At 45.3% G+C, this 15,117-nt stretch overlaps 1 protein-coding gene across 1 annotated transcript in view; it reads right to left on the minus strand.

Annotated features, from left to right (window-relative positions):
• Positions 1–15,117, minus strand: part of LOC105568493 (transmembrane and TPR repeat-containing protein CG4341) — a 255,869-nt gene that overhangs the window by 99,741 nt on the left and 141,011 nt on the right. Inside the window, exons 3-4 of the mRNA XM_012024205.1 lie at positions 11,593–11,889; positions 4,475–5,357 (exon numbers count right to left, since the gene is read on the minus strand). Coding sequence (XP_011879595.1) covers positions 4,475–5,357; positions 11,593–11,889 — 1,180 coding nt within the window. The remainder of the gene's footprint in view (positions 1–4,474; positions 5,358–11,592; positions 11,890–15,117) is intronic.

A 15,117-nucleotide genomic window follows, 5' to 3' on the forward strand; every position in this document is an offset into this window, starting at 1 on the left:
TACACATGTTGAATGAACGAGAGTAGACGTCGACCCGACGGCGGAGCGACTCCGCGGCCTCGGCGGCGCGGAAAGAAGAACGTACGCGGTTGCGAGGTGCAGGCTGTTGAACAGGAAGGGATGGAAGGGCCTGCGGAAGGAACGAGAACGGGCACGGACGCATCGTCCGGCGAATGCGCGAGTGGTGCGAGCGCGTCGGCGCGACCGACCTCTGAACCAACAAAATGTAAATTTATTTCTCGTAGCGCAGCAGAGCCTGTTAACACGGTAACACGCAATTTCTGTCGGCGCAATTAAAACGCGCTGCGACGTCGCTGCCGGCGCCGGTAGTAGCGCGTTGCGTCGGCGTCAGCTCGCGTGACCGTCCGCTCTGCGTTCCGCGCCGCCTCCATCCGCTCCCTCTCGCTCGCTCGCGGATCCCCGTCCACCACCCGTTCCCCTTTGCGGGAACATTAAAAAAAAATGGATGGAGATTAGGTGGGAATGGGAGGGCATCCCGAGAGTGGAGACGAGATTGTCTCGCGAGAGCGACGGGCAAATGCCGGGTCGCGGAATCGAGATGAGCAGCTCCGGGATTGTTAATTTAAAAAAATGTGGGGACACAGAAGCGAGCTTTCTTGGCCAGAATTTGATAAGCGTGTACAGCAGTCTTTCATTTCTCTTTCATTTATCACGCCAAAACCCGAGACGGACTTCTCGGGGCAGAAATTACGTCGGAAACGTCGTCGTGAGAAAATCCAACTTCTCCACATTGAGAGGAAAGTCCTCTATTATGAGATAGGCTTCTAATATGAGACAGCAGGTCTCCAACATACAAATTTAATCGCAAATCTTTATTCACGACGCTTACGCGATTTAACAGTGAATTTTCCGCTAAACGGATTTCACTCCAAGGGCAAGAAATTCGCGATGAAACCAATGGATGATGCCTATTAATTTAGCAAAATCTCCTGCTGTCTTATATTAGAAGCTTATCTCATAATAGGGGGCTTTGCTCTATACATATTAATATGAATAATTGTTAATGATTATTAATGACCTCTGCGTTAATTTCGTTGTAAAATTATTAGATTTCATCTCGACATACATCGAAGCGATAAAAGTTGACGAGGTCCGCGACTTTAGAACGCTCGCCGCGAGAGCGTGCGTAAATAATAAAAGCACCGAGTGAGATAGCAGGTTTCCAACATTCAAACGTAATGGCAAATCTTTATTCACAACGCTTACGCGATCTAACAGTGAATTTTCCACTAAACGGGTTCACTCCAAGGGCCATAAATTCGCGATGAAGCCAATAGATGGTGCCTATTAATTTAACAAAAACCCTGCTACCTTATATTAGGAGCTTATCTCATAATAGGGGACTTTGTTCTAAACATATTAATATGAACAATTATTAATGATTATTAATGACCTCTGCGTTAATTTCGTTGTAAAATTATTAGGTTTCGTCCCGACATACATCGAAGCGATAAAAGTTGACGAGGCCCGCGACTTTAGAACGCGCGAGAGAGTGCATAAATAATAAAAGCGCCGAGTGAGATAATCTTAAAATAACGTAACGCGGCCGATGACGTGGAACAGATGCGCGGCGCTGATGTGCGGCACAATTAATACGAACTACTGTCCGGTAGATTAAATCGCGCAATCAATCGTTAGATTATCGCGAAAGTAAATGGAGCGAATAGAGTGTAAAAAGTGGCAAAGACGGATGGCGCCCCGGGGGTAGTACGCATGTGAAGGAAGAATCGGGTAACTTATATGGCCGATGCACTCTGTGTATCGAGTTTAAAAACCGAATATCCACCTGTTTCTCCCTTGTAAATTTATTCGCAAAAGGATCATACCGTTTGTACTTTCCGGGCACTTTTTAATATACGTAATAGGAAAATGTTGCGAAATTGCTTTCAATATATAGAATATATATATATATGTGTATAACAGCGAGAATATAGGCGGCAACAGTCGTGGAAGAGGTCAAATTAATACGGCAGGAACCCGTTGCGTCTCTCCGGCAATATACTCGCGTTGTATCGCGCGGATGAAACGCGTTACAGAAACGAAGCAAAAATTCTCGCCGGCGAGAGAGAAGCCGGACGTAGCAGTTACGTTCGCGGGACTGTAAGTTAAAATAATTACGAAAAAGTACACCGTGGAGGATAAGCGCCGTATGAAAGTGGATAAAAGGTGAAAAAAGGTCGGGACGGATTAGAAGGGTGCATTAAAGGGAGGGAGCGCGACGGATGAGAAGAAACGAGAAACTCGCGTATGCTCTTAACGCGCGTATATGTTGGCGCGCATAAGATGTTTCCGTCAGATAGATTAAAAATATGAGAGATATGCAGAGCCGGAAGAAGCCGGGGGAGAGAGACAGTTAATCTTTCAGTGCGTCGAGCAATCGCGCGTGCAGAATATTCTAAGACATACGGTAATTGTCGTTTATTAGAAAGAATTTATTGGGAGTGTCCGTTCAAATTAGAAAATTGTATAGCTTTTATTTGAAAATAAAGACCACTCGGGCAAATCTTTTTGAAAATAACTTAAGATACGTACAGTAAAGATCCTAAGGCCGTATCGTAGATTCGGCCAATCAACGTCGAACTAGAACCAGTCTACGACCCTTGCGGTACTACCAATGCAGAACCGGCCTAATGTATTTATTTCTAAATATTTCGGATAAAATTACCTCCCGGAGCTCACGATTAAAATGATTTAAAAATGGTTATTTCTCTTTTAGAGAAGAAAACTCCTCAATTCTGCATATAAAAATCAGCATTTTTTTGCAAGTCTGCGAGTCAAAAAATATATGTTAACTCCCGTCAGAATATATAAGACCCGAGAAATCGTGGAAAAGGGGGAAAAAGGAGGAAGACAAAGCGAGCGAGCGCGGAGCAGAGGCAGAAAAAGAGACGGGTCGGACTTGTTTTTCTCCTTGCATGCCGCGTATACATCTTTCCGATGATTTTATGGACGTGGTAGGCGCGTAGTTGCGCCGCGTCCGTGGTGTAAGATGAACAGACGGGATAACACACGCCCGTCGGTGTGCCACAATGGCTCGGGCGTTATAACGAGAAAACAGGCGGCGGCGCGATACCCGCCGGGCTCCGTCGGCTGGCAGGGAAAATTCACTTTTACATGGTCGTATATTTCGCCGCGGTGACGCGCCTATCGGGCTTCGATCAACGCGCAATGGCTTTTTATTATTAACGCGCGCGCGGCACGTTTTACTATCTTTATGTCTTTAATCCGTCCGGCGAGGCGGCAACGCACGGGACACCGCTTGTTCGCCTCCCCTTTTTTTTATGACTCCCCGTGTATTATAAAGAGTGACGTTCTCATGGATATTGTATGCATTTAAGGGCTCGTAGTCAACGGTGGAATGGTCGCAGCTGATAAAAATGTCATCGGCGGCGACGATACCTCGCGAGATATAGAGACGACGGCGCGTCCCGCGATGCACGCTCGGGCTGTCGTTTAGAGAGAAAAAAAAGAAAGTTATTCAGCGAAAAGCGGAAGTAGCTACTCTACTCGATGAAACCGTCGGATGCACTTTGATATCTCTTCTTCTTTAATCGCCGACTTTTTCTTTTTCTCTAATACTCAACATAGACGAGATGTACATACAAACGTGCATACATCATACGTATGTACAGTACCGGCCAATAATACATCACCTTTCGATTTTTTGAGCATAACTAATTTTTAACTGGCGAGTGTGGCGCAGAGAAATGTGCGCTGCTTAGTAAACAAATGAACGAAAAGATCCGAGTTGAAGTCCACGGAATCTCCCGAAGGGAAGTGGCAACTACCGAGAGTATCTTGCCACACATACCCCTTTAGGGGGTACAGCCCTCCAGCTGGGAGGTTTCCTTCGGCAAGATTAGCAGCCTACCGAAGATAAAGTAAAAGCAAATGTTCAAAGTACCAGAACGAACTGGATAAAACAGGCTTTAAGAAAACCTAGAGGTGACATACTCTTGGCCGGTACTGTACGTACGAATACATATTTGTACCTTAAGGGGATGCTGGAGTGATTCTGCACTTTTGCACCTTTCTAACCTAAAAACTGTCAGTTCGCGGAATCATTTGTGAAATATATAAATTAAATGGCTTACGTCTATAGATCGAAAGCAGCTTGCTATTCCGGCCAAATGAAAGAACAATATGGCATCACTGAAACTAAGTTTGTAAGTCTAATAAGAAATAATAGTGAGCAACACATACATACAGTACATGTAATATGTGTGTTGCTCACTATTATTTTTTATTAGACTTACAAACTTAGTGTCAGTGATGTCATATTGTTCTTTAATCTAGCCGGAATAGCAAGCTGCTTTCGATCATCTGTACACGTGCCATTTAATTTGTGTATTACACAAATCTTTCCACGAAACAGACAGTTTTAAGTGCAAAAGGTGCGAAAGTGCAGAATCACTCCAGCATCCCCTTAAACTTGGATGAGGGAGTCGCTTACCTTTCGGAGGATTGACGTGCAGCGCGGACCTGTACAAGCTCTCCTCGTCCCTCCAGTCGGCATTCCTCACGAGCGTTTTCGCCGACATGACGCCGATGAGGATCGCGGTCCCCAGCAGCACCGCTCTGCCGCGCGTCCTGGAGCCGTTTCGCCTCGCTATCCGGTAGCAGCCAGATACCGCGGCGCCGACCGCCAGACAGGCCCCCACGCTGGGCAGGTACAGTATCCTCTCGGCTAGAACGAAGCCCACGTAGAAGAAGAGATTGCTCGCCGGCAGGAACGGGAGCACGAGGAAGCCCAGGGAGACGGCGACGGCGGTGGCCGCGGTTTGCCGGCCGCCGCCGCTGCCGCCGACGTTGATGCCGTTCGCGCCGCCGTAGCCGTTCGCCCTCTTGGCACAGTGACAATCGCCGAGCGGACTGTTGTTGTTGTTGTTGGCCGCCCGGCAGCCGTCCGTGTGGCAGCCGCCGGCACGTCTGCCGGCGCACACGGGACACCTGGACGACGCCGAGCGTGGATACGCCTGCTGGAGCGGCGGCCGTCGCAGACCCCTGACGGCCCAGAACGTCGCGCCGATCAGGACGGCGTACAGGCACACGGATTCCAGATTCCGCGGGTCCAGCGGGCTCGTTATGCGCGGCACGGCGTCCATCGACCAGTCGAAGCTCAGCGTGCTCGGGCAGAGCAGCATTCTCGCGCTGGCCGCCGGCAGATACAGGAACGTCAGGCCGCGCGTCAGCCGCGACGGATGCCGCGCCGCCGGATTGTCAGCGCTCGCGAACTCCGGCCTGCTGCCCGCGAGCCTCAGCCGGCCCAGCGCGAGGAGCGCGAGGCCGCCCGACAGAATGCCGACGCTCCGGCCCCGGGTGAAGCCGCAGTTGCCCTGAAATTCAACGGACGACGGGTATGGCGTTACTCGTATAGCTCGACGTGCCCGGAGTTCGGTTTAAACTGGGTCAAACGCGCCGCGCACGCGACAGACAGGTGTAAGAAACTACGCTTCATCTCTAGTGGGACTTGCGACCGCTGGAATCAAACATTTAAGTTTCGTCGCTTAAAATATATCGGAAAGATATCTATAAATTCTCAGAGATATCATCTCTCGAAAAGTCAATCGGTGGATTATCACCGAAGACAGTGATTAGTCACGGATTTGTAGTTACAAGTACAGTCTTGGCCAAAAATTTTTGCCACCTATGTGAAAAACTTCAGTAACTTTAAATTATTTTACATTCAGAAATAAACAACACCAGTTGACGAAAAGGGAAATATTTATTGCCGACACGTAACAATAACGAAATAGTTGGTTAGAGTCAAAAGAAGTTACATTTCTAAGAATTGAGGGGGGTGGCAAGTACTTTTGGCCAAGGCTGTATACTACTGTAAATCAGTGACTATTGACTGTTTTCAGTGATAATCCACTGATTGACTTTTAAAGAGATTGGGTTGTATTTGATTCGAGTCTCAGATATACTTTGCTGTGTGATGACTTGGGGTGTTTCAGCAGTACACGATTCAATTATAGATTTTAACTGAATTACATATACATACACATAATATAAAACCGGAGTAGGTTTCTCCAGATAGATTTTTACAGCTGTTTGAGAGTCGCTTCGTAGCACACTTTTTCCGCCGTAATAAAGAGAATAGGCGTCATAGATTTAAAACACGTAACTACGAGATGGCATGCGAGCGCGCGCTCTGTGTCGCGACACACGTGCGCGAGCGTGACACGACTACACGTATACGGAAATAAAAGTAGTGCAGAAATGCATTACGAGGTATCTCGGGAAATATGATACTGTAATAACGCGAACGCGACGGCATTCCCGTTGTCAGTTCATCGGCTATACGGTGTTGTTTTCGTATTGTTACGTGCTCTTTTTTTCTCATGAATAAGCAGAAAGGGAAAAGGGGCGAATTGGAAAAGTCTTCACAGGTTGCCGGGGCGATGTTTGCTTCGGTGAACGCGGCATTGCATCCGACCGGAAGGTAGTTTCGGTCGGATGGAAAGGAGAAAATCGCTTGTCCGACGAATCGGTGAACAAGACGGGGTCTCGCTATACAATGCTCGTGTTGACGAAACGCGAAGGGATAACGGCCGCTTTGCCGCGCCCTGCGCCCTTCATCGTTCGCGGTGGACAAGCGAAATGTTTATTTAAGATTGGCGGAACGCTGGTTCTTTACGTTACGGAAAATCCGGTTTTCCAGCGAGATCGTAAAGCGAAAATAATTTTAATCACTTGGGCCGGTATTTATAGTCGAATCTTATATTCGAGACCGTCTTGGATTTATCTAAAGATTTAAAAAAAGATTCACAGATAAATTTTATATCGCCAGTAGTTAAAAAGCAACGACATCCAATTTTAACGACCTACACTGGCCAATGTTTTTATCTTAAAAAGCAAAACACGTTACAACGTTTCGGTCTCAGATTTGGACCCTTATCAAGTAATCTGAAATCATATACAATAACTCAAGGAGGTAACCACTTCGTGTAATCGTGGGACAGTGTCTCCGAAATCATTATGAAATCCTTACGAAATCCCCGTGTAATCGTTTCGTCTTAATTTTCAAGTTTCTTCACTCGTTAGGCAATAAACATTAAATTTCAACATTTTCTCAGCCTGTTTTCATTTCCTAAAAAAATTTACTCCTTTTAGTGAATAATATACTAATAATATAATAATATTGTTGGAATAACAGCAAGTTCAAACGTTGATACACCTTTGCGCGCAAATTTGGAACAGTAAACAGTAAATACAGATACAACATTACTTTTCGTTAAGACCACGGTTAGACTTAGTGGGAAAAGTGGGAAGCAAGGAAACACGTGACCGAATACTACAATCCTAATTGAAATTACCTCTACAAGCAAATACTTCTTAGTAAAGTAAGAAAAATATATTTTGAGGAAATCTAACAGCTCTTTGCGGTGTAACAACGTTACATATTTTTAAACGTGCGTATAAGAAAATGATTTGCAATTAGATGAGATTGTTTGTAATCTGATGAAATCGTATGAAATCATATGAAATCAAATGAAATCGTGTAATCGGTGGGACAACATTTTAGCCAGTGGTTATCCCCTTGCAATAACTCTGCACGAACATTGCTTAATAAAATAATTACAACGAAAACAAATCACAAAAATTCATACCTGTAACAAACTGAGTAATATGATAATTATACAATATCATCGAGCCGTACAATGAAGCAATAAAGCATGGAGAAAAGGTTCGAAAAATCAATTGGGAAATTACAGCAAGATTGAAAGACGTGATCTGAATGACTGTAGGGGCCGCGTATTGGTCATTTAATAAATAATCGATACACTCATTCGATAGATGGACGCGGCGCGTATTAGATAACAGAGATTTATTATTGTAAACCCACGGAAAATGGAAAATATCACAGAACACGGTCTCTAAATTATATTATTAGATTATATTGAACTATATACGAAATTCGTGTGCGCGAAGAGTCTTGATGAAATTTCCGTCCGCAGTAACCGCGGCTGGAAATGCGATTCGAAAGTTACACAGACAGTCGGATCAGGGTGAAATAATAGTTTGCGGTGAATTTATAATTCACGTTAAGCACGATTACACTCTTCGCCGTGTGCCGAGACACTCGTCTCGTATCTCGGACTGGAATGGGAACTGGCGCAAAGTGTGCCACAAAGTTCGTTAAAAAAGTTAGCTGACGCGAAATTGAATGCCACGTCGTCGTGTTTAAGGACGGTGTCGCGCGCGCTCGCGCGCATTTTACTGCACGTTGCTTCCGGTACGCCTTATTACTTCGCATTACCCTTTCTCTGTTCGACTCCGCTCCTCCCTTTCTCTATTCCAATTTTGTATTATTCCGAAGTTTCTTGCCGCGCCGCGAGTTCGAGCGTCGCAAAAGAGAGGAGACGCTACACGGCAAGATTTGTCGAGGCACGGCCGTGAATAGTTTAAAGCTCGCCTTAATAAACGAACGATACGTCGCGCTCCGTGCAAACTTCCGCCAAGTTCGTTACAGCCGTAAGATGTAATTTTCCGGACGATGCGAGGCGGGTTACGGCGTGGCGCGACGCGGCGCGGCGGGGCGGCTGCATCCGCGCGGCGCCAGTGGCTCCGTAACCGCTAATTCCGCACGCCGAAACTTTTGCTATAAAGACTTTCTGTGACAGCGACAATTATCCGTATTACGTACAATAAGGCACTCCGCATGTTTCGCGAAGACAGTGCAATATTACACGGTTAAATGTTAATTTATTCAGCGACGGTCGTCCCGGGGAATCGATCGTTAAACGTCTGGAAAGTTTCCGGTGACGAATTACATTTTCTTTATTCCGCATAACAGATCGTACTGCCCGAACGTTCGTTCCGTGATTTAATAAACAATAAAAAAAACGCTCGTGTCACATTCTACACAAATAAATTATATCAAACGCGGTAAATTCGCCGTTGGTTTGCATCAAATTTAAATGCCGCTGTAACTTGCGTATAAAAAAAACCAGAAGAAACGTAATCGCGCATTTAAATTCCAAATGTTTCGATAATCCGAATACGCTCTCGCGTCCGGATATACTGGAGTTAGTTTAGATTACCGAGGCTGCGCCATAATTGCCGTAATTCCATCACTTATCGCGGATTTTCTGTTTCGCGACGATATTGTTTTATCTCCGGTGAAACCGGCCAACGAAGCATCCAAAAGGAAACAAACGTCACAGAGCCGGATTTAACGTCGCGGCGATATTTCACGGAGGGGATACCCAGCCGGGCTGTTCGATACTCTCGCTGAATCGATAATCTGAAAACCAGATTTTTCCAATTACTTCGCGATCGTTCCGGACAGTTCGATCGTAACTTAATAAATTTCCGCCCTCCGCCCTTCGCACGCTTTCCGCGTCCATCCCGCTTCTAGTTCTCATCTGCCGAACGTCACGTCTCGTTTGTCTCGCCGGATCCCGGCTGCAGCTCTACCGCCGTTCCACGCATATTTCCGCGCGGCCGGACAAAGCGGGCAGAAAACGAGGAAGAGTAAGTACCATTGCTAACGCCGGTGACGTTTTCCGCTGTCGAATAGCGGGACACTTCCGTTTTGGATCTTGTTACTCGCGCGAAAAGAACTGCGATCTTTCGACAATCGTGTGTCGCGCCACATCAAATTTTGTCACCATAAGGGACAGCAATTAAAAGGGTTACAAGCAATTTTATTGAACTTGTAAATTTGGCAGGAAAAATGTACGATCAAAAAATTTCCAGGTCTCAAAAAACGACCTCTGCCGGCCGTTTAATCCGCCATTGAAGCATGTATCGCACTCGACCGCGGGGGTTTTTTTTCATGGGGGAAACTGCGCGAAACGGTTTACGCTCGACGGTGGATACCTCGAGTCGGGCGAAAAAGCGGAGGAAGCCGCATGAGGGATGCAGTCGACGGCGCGAGCAGTGCGGACGAGAGGGAAATATAATAAGAGGAGAAATATAAATGGGGGGGGGGTGAGAAGGGGGAAGGAGGAGAGCAAAGAACGAAAAGAACGAAAGGGACGTGTAGAAGCCTTCAGAGTCGCTCGGAGGGGCGTCGGAAAATGCGAGCGATCCTCTTGGCACCCCTCCAGCCGCGGCGCAGATAGGGGGAGAAACGGGCGCACGTCATGCATCACGCGAGGCGTCCGGTGCATCCAGCGCATCCGGATGCGCCGCGCGCGAAAGGAGATGGCGAACGGCGTATAGGGTTTTGGGGATCGCGCGCGGCGGGAACGGCAGGGGTAGGGTAGGGTGTGAGTGACGACAGTAGGCGCCTAAACGCGGAGGCTGGAGAAAGGGCGGCTTACCGCGTGTGCGCGCATCAGTTCGCTGTCTACGCCAGGATGCAGGCAAGATGCGGCGCATTGCAACGGCACTGCGTTATCGGTTACACGCTTCCCCGAGTCCGTACGTGCGCGCGCGGCGTGCCTGTCTTCCGCCTTGTTTCCCTGTCGAAACTTTCACGCTCCACGAAACGAGACGCGCGGATAAACGACGACGCGGCGTTCTCGCGCGTGGCAATCGCGGAAATCGTGCGGCGCGTCCGCAAACTGATATCGATTCGCGAAATCCCGTTCTACCCCGGATAGTTCCGCCGTGTGTAGTTAGAGATACCGTTATCCGTGCCTATGTTCTTGACGCCTTTGAACCCGCTTACTTAATATCTCAAGAGGGCAACCACTTCGTGTAATCGTGGGACAGCGTCCCCGAAACCGTAATGAAATCCTCACCAATTCCCCGTGTAATCGTCTCGTCTTAATTTTCAAGTTTCTTCACTTGTTAGACAATAAACGTTAAATTTGAACATTTTCTCAGCCTGTTTTCATTTTCCCCCAAAATTTACTTATTTTATCGAATAGTATAATAATAATATAATGATATAATAAGATCGTTGGAACAACAGCGAGTTGAAACGTGGATACACTTTTGCGCGCAACTTTGGAACAGTAAACAGTAAATACAGATGCAAAATTACTTTTCGTTAAGACCACGGTTAGACTAGTGGGAAAAGTGGGATGCAAGGAAACACGTGACCGAATGCTACAATCTTAACTGAAATTACCTCTGCGAGCAAACACTTAGTAAAATAAGAAAAATATTTTGAGAAAATCTAACAGCTCTTTGAGGTGTAACAACGTTACATATTTTTACACGCGCATATAAGAAAATTATTTGCGATTAGACGAGATTATTTGTAATCGGATGAAATCGTGTAATCGGTGGGACAACATTTCAGCCAGTGGCTACCCCCTTGTAATATCTTGTACGCATACGTCATGTATCACATGTTGTACAGTTACATCACTGCGAGCGAAGCATAACGACGTATAAAACCTTACTGATATTTGCTTGAATCCGCCATTCTCTTGCAATTAGCGCGACGATAATCCGCGGTTGTATGTAAATCAGAGCGAATCCATTAAGCATTGAAAGAACTCGGACGGGCGAGACTCGTAACTTTTTGTCGAGGCAATTTCACATTTCTAATGAATCCCAAATTACTTGATATCTCGCCCGCGACATCCTGACTCAGCTGTCGCAAATCCGGCACAGTACAATGGAAATACTCGATACTGCTGAACTAGATAATATCGTGCCACTTACCTTTCGACTTGGCTCGCCTCGGCAAAGTTCCCACAGAAGGCAGAGGGCCAGGGACGATATGCCCGTTTCCTTGGCGAGGGTGGCCAGCGTCGACGACACCAGGGCCAGCAGCAGGGGAAACGGCGATCTCGTGCGATTACAATGGGCCGAGTACGTCAGGAAAGATGTCAAGGTCAGGAAACAGGCAAGAAGGTCGGCACGTCCGACTATACCGGCCACAGCCTCACTGTGAATGGGATGGACCGCAAACAGGAAACCCGTGATCGCGTGCGCGAGATTGCTCCTTCCTGGTAGAACCTGCGGAGTGTAATTGCGGATATCTCGTAAGGTACATATGTAAATGTCTTGCGAGGTGATCCGCTGAGTGACGGGGAGTGGGGCAAATTAACTCCGACGTTAATTGACTCCACTCCGCCGCGAGGATCGCGCCTCATCGGAGCTTCGATTTAATTGCCTATCGGGCGAACGGCCGGCGATAACAAGCGTCTGGAGATATTAAAAATTAGAATTTACATTTTCATTTCGCGAACGAGTTTAATGGAGAATCACACAATTATCTGTAATAACATTTTGTCGTGACAAGTAACATGTATTGACGCGTCGAATTCAATACTGGGACATTAACGACAGGTAAAATGTGACAATCACGTTTATTTACACGAAAGGAAAGGGAATGAGACGCACGGATAAATATTTCGGTCGAGATATGAAAAAGGAACGTCAAATATGTAAAGACGTGGAGGAATGCAATTTGCAGTTTTATGCACGACGCTGGGTAATCGTCGGCAGCGGTCATTGACGAGGGTTATTCGAAAATTATACGATCCGATGCACATTTGCAATAAGGGGATAGAGAATACGGCGAGACGGACGGAATTCCGAGCAGGGAAATTGTATAAATGTCGTATATTTTTTCGACGCGCCAGCGGAAAACCGAAGGTGGCGACGAAGTGGCTCGGAAGGGAAACCGATCGGAATCGAGAAGGAGGAAACACCTCGCGCGGCGAGACGCCTCGCCAGAAATATTAACAGCATGCATAACTCAAAACGCTGCTCTCGAAGTACGAGAAGTACTTTCATTAATACACTTAGACGCAGTTAATTAGCGCGACAGTTTCATTACACGGGAAAGTGCTGTGTGTATTAAATTAACGCGGCTCCTCGTACTTGCCACTTCCTCATGCTCATAATAACGCGCTAAAACGATTTCAGTTGCTAATGAACTTATAAAACGGTACGCAACTGGGATATTACTGCTTATTTTCACGATTCCAAGAAATGCGCCAAGTATCCTCGCTACCCGATCGCTCATCCGGGCGTAACGTGTTATTCTCGACTAAGGGAATATATTTCGCGCGGGCGAGCGATGCGACGCAATGAAATTGTTGTTATCAACTGTCATTATTCTACTCTGGGTTCCCATATAACAATATAAAAGCCTATTCTGCGCTCACCTCTGACATATTTGCTATACGAAATATGACAATAGCCGTGAAATCCGTCACGTGTACAGTGAACTTTGCGTGAGAAATATTTGAAAATTGCCCTGGTGACCTTACACGAATTCTCGACGTAAAAATATTGCCTGTCAATCCGAATATCATCACATTACGTCGACGTCATCGTCGACTGTCTGAGGTGCAAAAAAATAATCAGCGCGATATTCCTGATATTCTATCGTGCGATATATGGTACGTGAAAATCAATCCCTGAGAGTCGGCCAATTTTTCGTTTTCGCTTTGTTACTCGCGAACAAAAGGAAATGGGACAAATGATGTAGAAAACATTTTAATGAGATTTATCTATAAGAAAATTGCATTTTAAGAATTATAAAGAAACAAGGTAAAACAGGGAAATATATTTTTAGTATTCCTATATACACTTTCAATATTTAGAATATACATGTTTATACCAGTACATATGTAACAGGATACATTTATAATACATGTTTTACTTAACTTTATTTATTTATAAAATTATGTGAAATACATTATCGTATAAAATTACATAAATAACCAGCTGAGTATTAACATGCATTGCAGGGATATAAATATTTGTATGTGATTTTATATAAATAAATAAGGTTGGGTAAAACACATATATTAATGCGTTATAAATGCATTTGCTAATGGCAGAAAAGTTATTTTTAAATAAGCAAAAGATACACCTAATGGCCTGAGAATTTCTTGCCGATTTAAAGAGGGAAGATTGCAGTGCCTTTTGTAGTCTTGTTTTCATATTTATGACTTGATTATATATTTTTGTTCTTAGTATACTATGTATCTGTCAATTTAACATTGCCCCATGCAGCTTCTTGTTTGCAAAACTCAATTAATTTCACGACTTCGTCCGATCGGCCAAAGTTTTCATTTTCTATTGTATGAAAGCCAACAAAATCCTTTATCAAATATAGAAATTTTTGACTTTGCTAGTGTGTGTACTAATATTACGTTTGACGCTGACCGCCACAGACCCGGCAACATTGAAACTTTGAGTTTGTTGTTTTCCTTTTGATCTTACCACTAGAATGGACTTATGTATAACAAATTGTTCGCAAACAGCAACTGAACAAATAGAAAATAACCGATCGCGAAGCGTTTATCAACAGCTTACAAATTGTTAATAAAGAACTCGCGATTGATTGTTATTTTTCATTTGTCCGATTGCTATTTGCGAGCAGCTTGTTACAAGTTTGCTAGGAGCGATAAAATCAAAAGGTGGGCCAGAGTCAACACTGACGTCGACCGTGTCCGATTTTTGCGAGTGTCCGAGAGTTAATCACGAATTTTTTGCACGCATTATTTGCGAATGGAGTTAAGGTTTGGGAGAACAATTCGCCATCATAGTTCGTGGAATGTTTTACAGCGAATACGCACCTTAAATAAAATATGAGCGACTTTTCGGCCGTGCACGTGAAAATACTGCCTGCATCGACGTGAAAATACTGCCCGCCAAAGTGAGTATCCTTAAGTTACGCGATAAATATTATCACCGAACGTCTCGGCTACGCAGGAAGTTAGACCACTCAATGTCGGCTTAGTATCACGTGTAATGTAGTTCGAACGAGTAACAGTACGAATATTAAAACTGCATTTCCATAAATAAGTTCGGAGAACGCCAGCTCGCGGAAGACCAACCGCGTCGTCTACGAGTGTGTCACGAATGTCGGCGAATAAAGCTAATAGCGAATTCGGTTGGTTGCACTAGCGCGCACTAAGTGCACACCAAGCCTTGTTTACAGTCAATTCTTGTATTTAAAGATCATCTTAAGTACCTCTTGCAATATTTCTTATCCGGAAAAATGGTCTGTACGACGTTTACATCGATCACTTTTTTACTAAATACTCTTTAAACATGTGTTTAAGACAAAGTGAAATATAAGAACTGACTATAAGCAAGCCTTAGTGTGCACCCAGTGCGCACTAGTACAAGCAACCGAATTCGCTGTAAGACTCCATAGATGCGGCAATGCGTGCGGCAACGCATGCGGCAATGCGAGTCGACCAATCAGGAGCTTGCCGCGAG

The sequence above is a fragment of the Vollenhovia emeryi genome, unplaced genomic scaffold, assembly GCF_000949405.1.
Source record: "Vollenhovia emeryi isolate VEMERY1.0 unplaced genomic scaffold, V.emery_V1.0 DF939129.1, whole genome shotgun sequence".
Taxonomy (NCBI): domain Eukaryota; kingdom Metazoa; phylum Arthropoda; class Insecta; order Hymenoptera; family Formicidae; genus Vollenhovia; species Vollenhovia emeryi.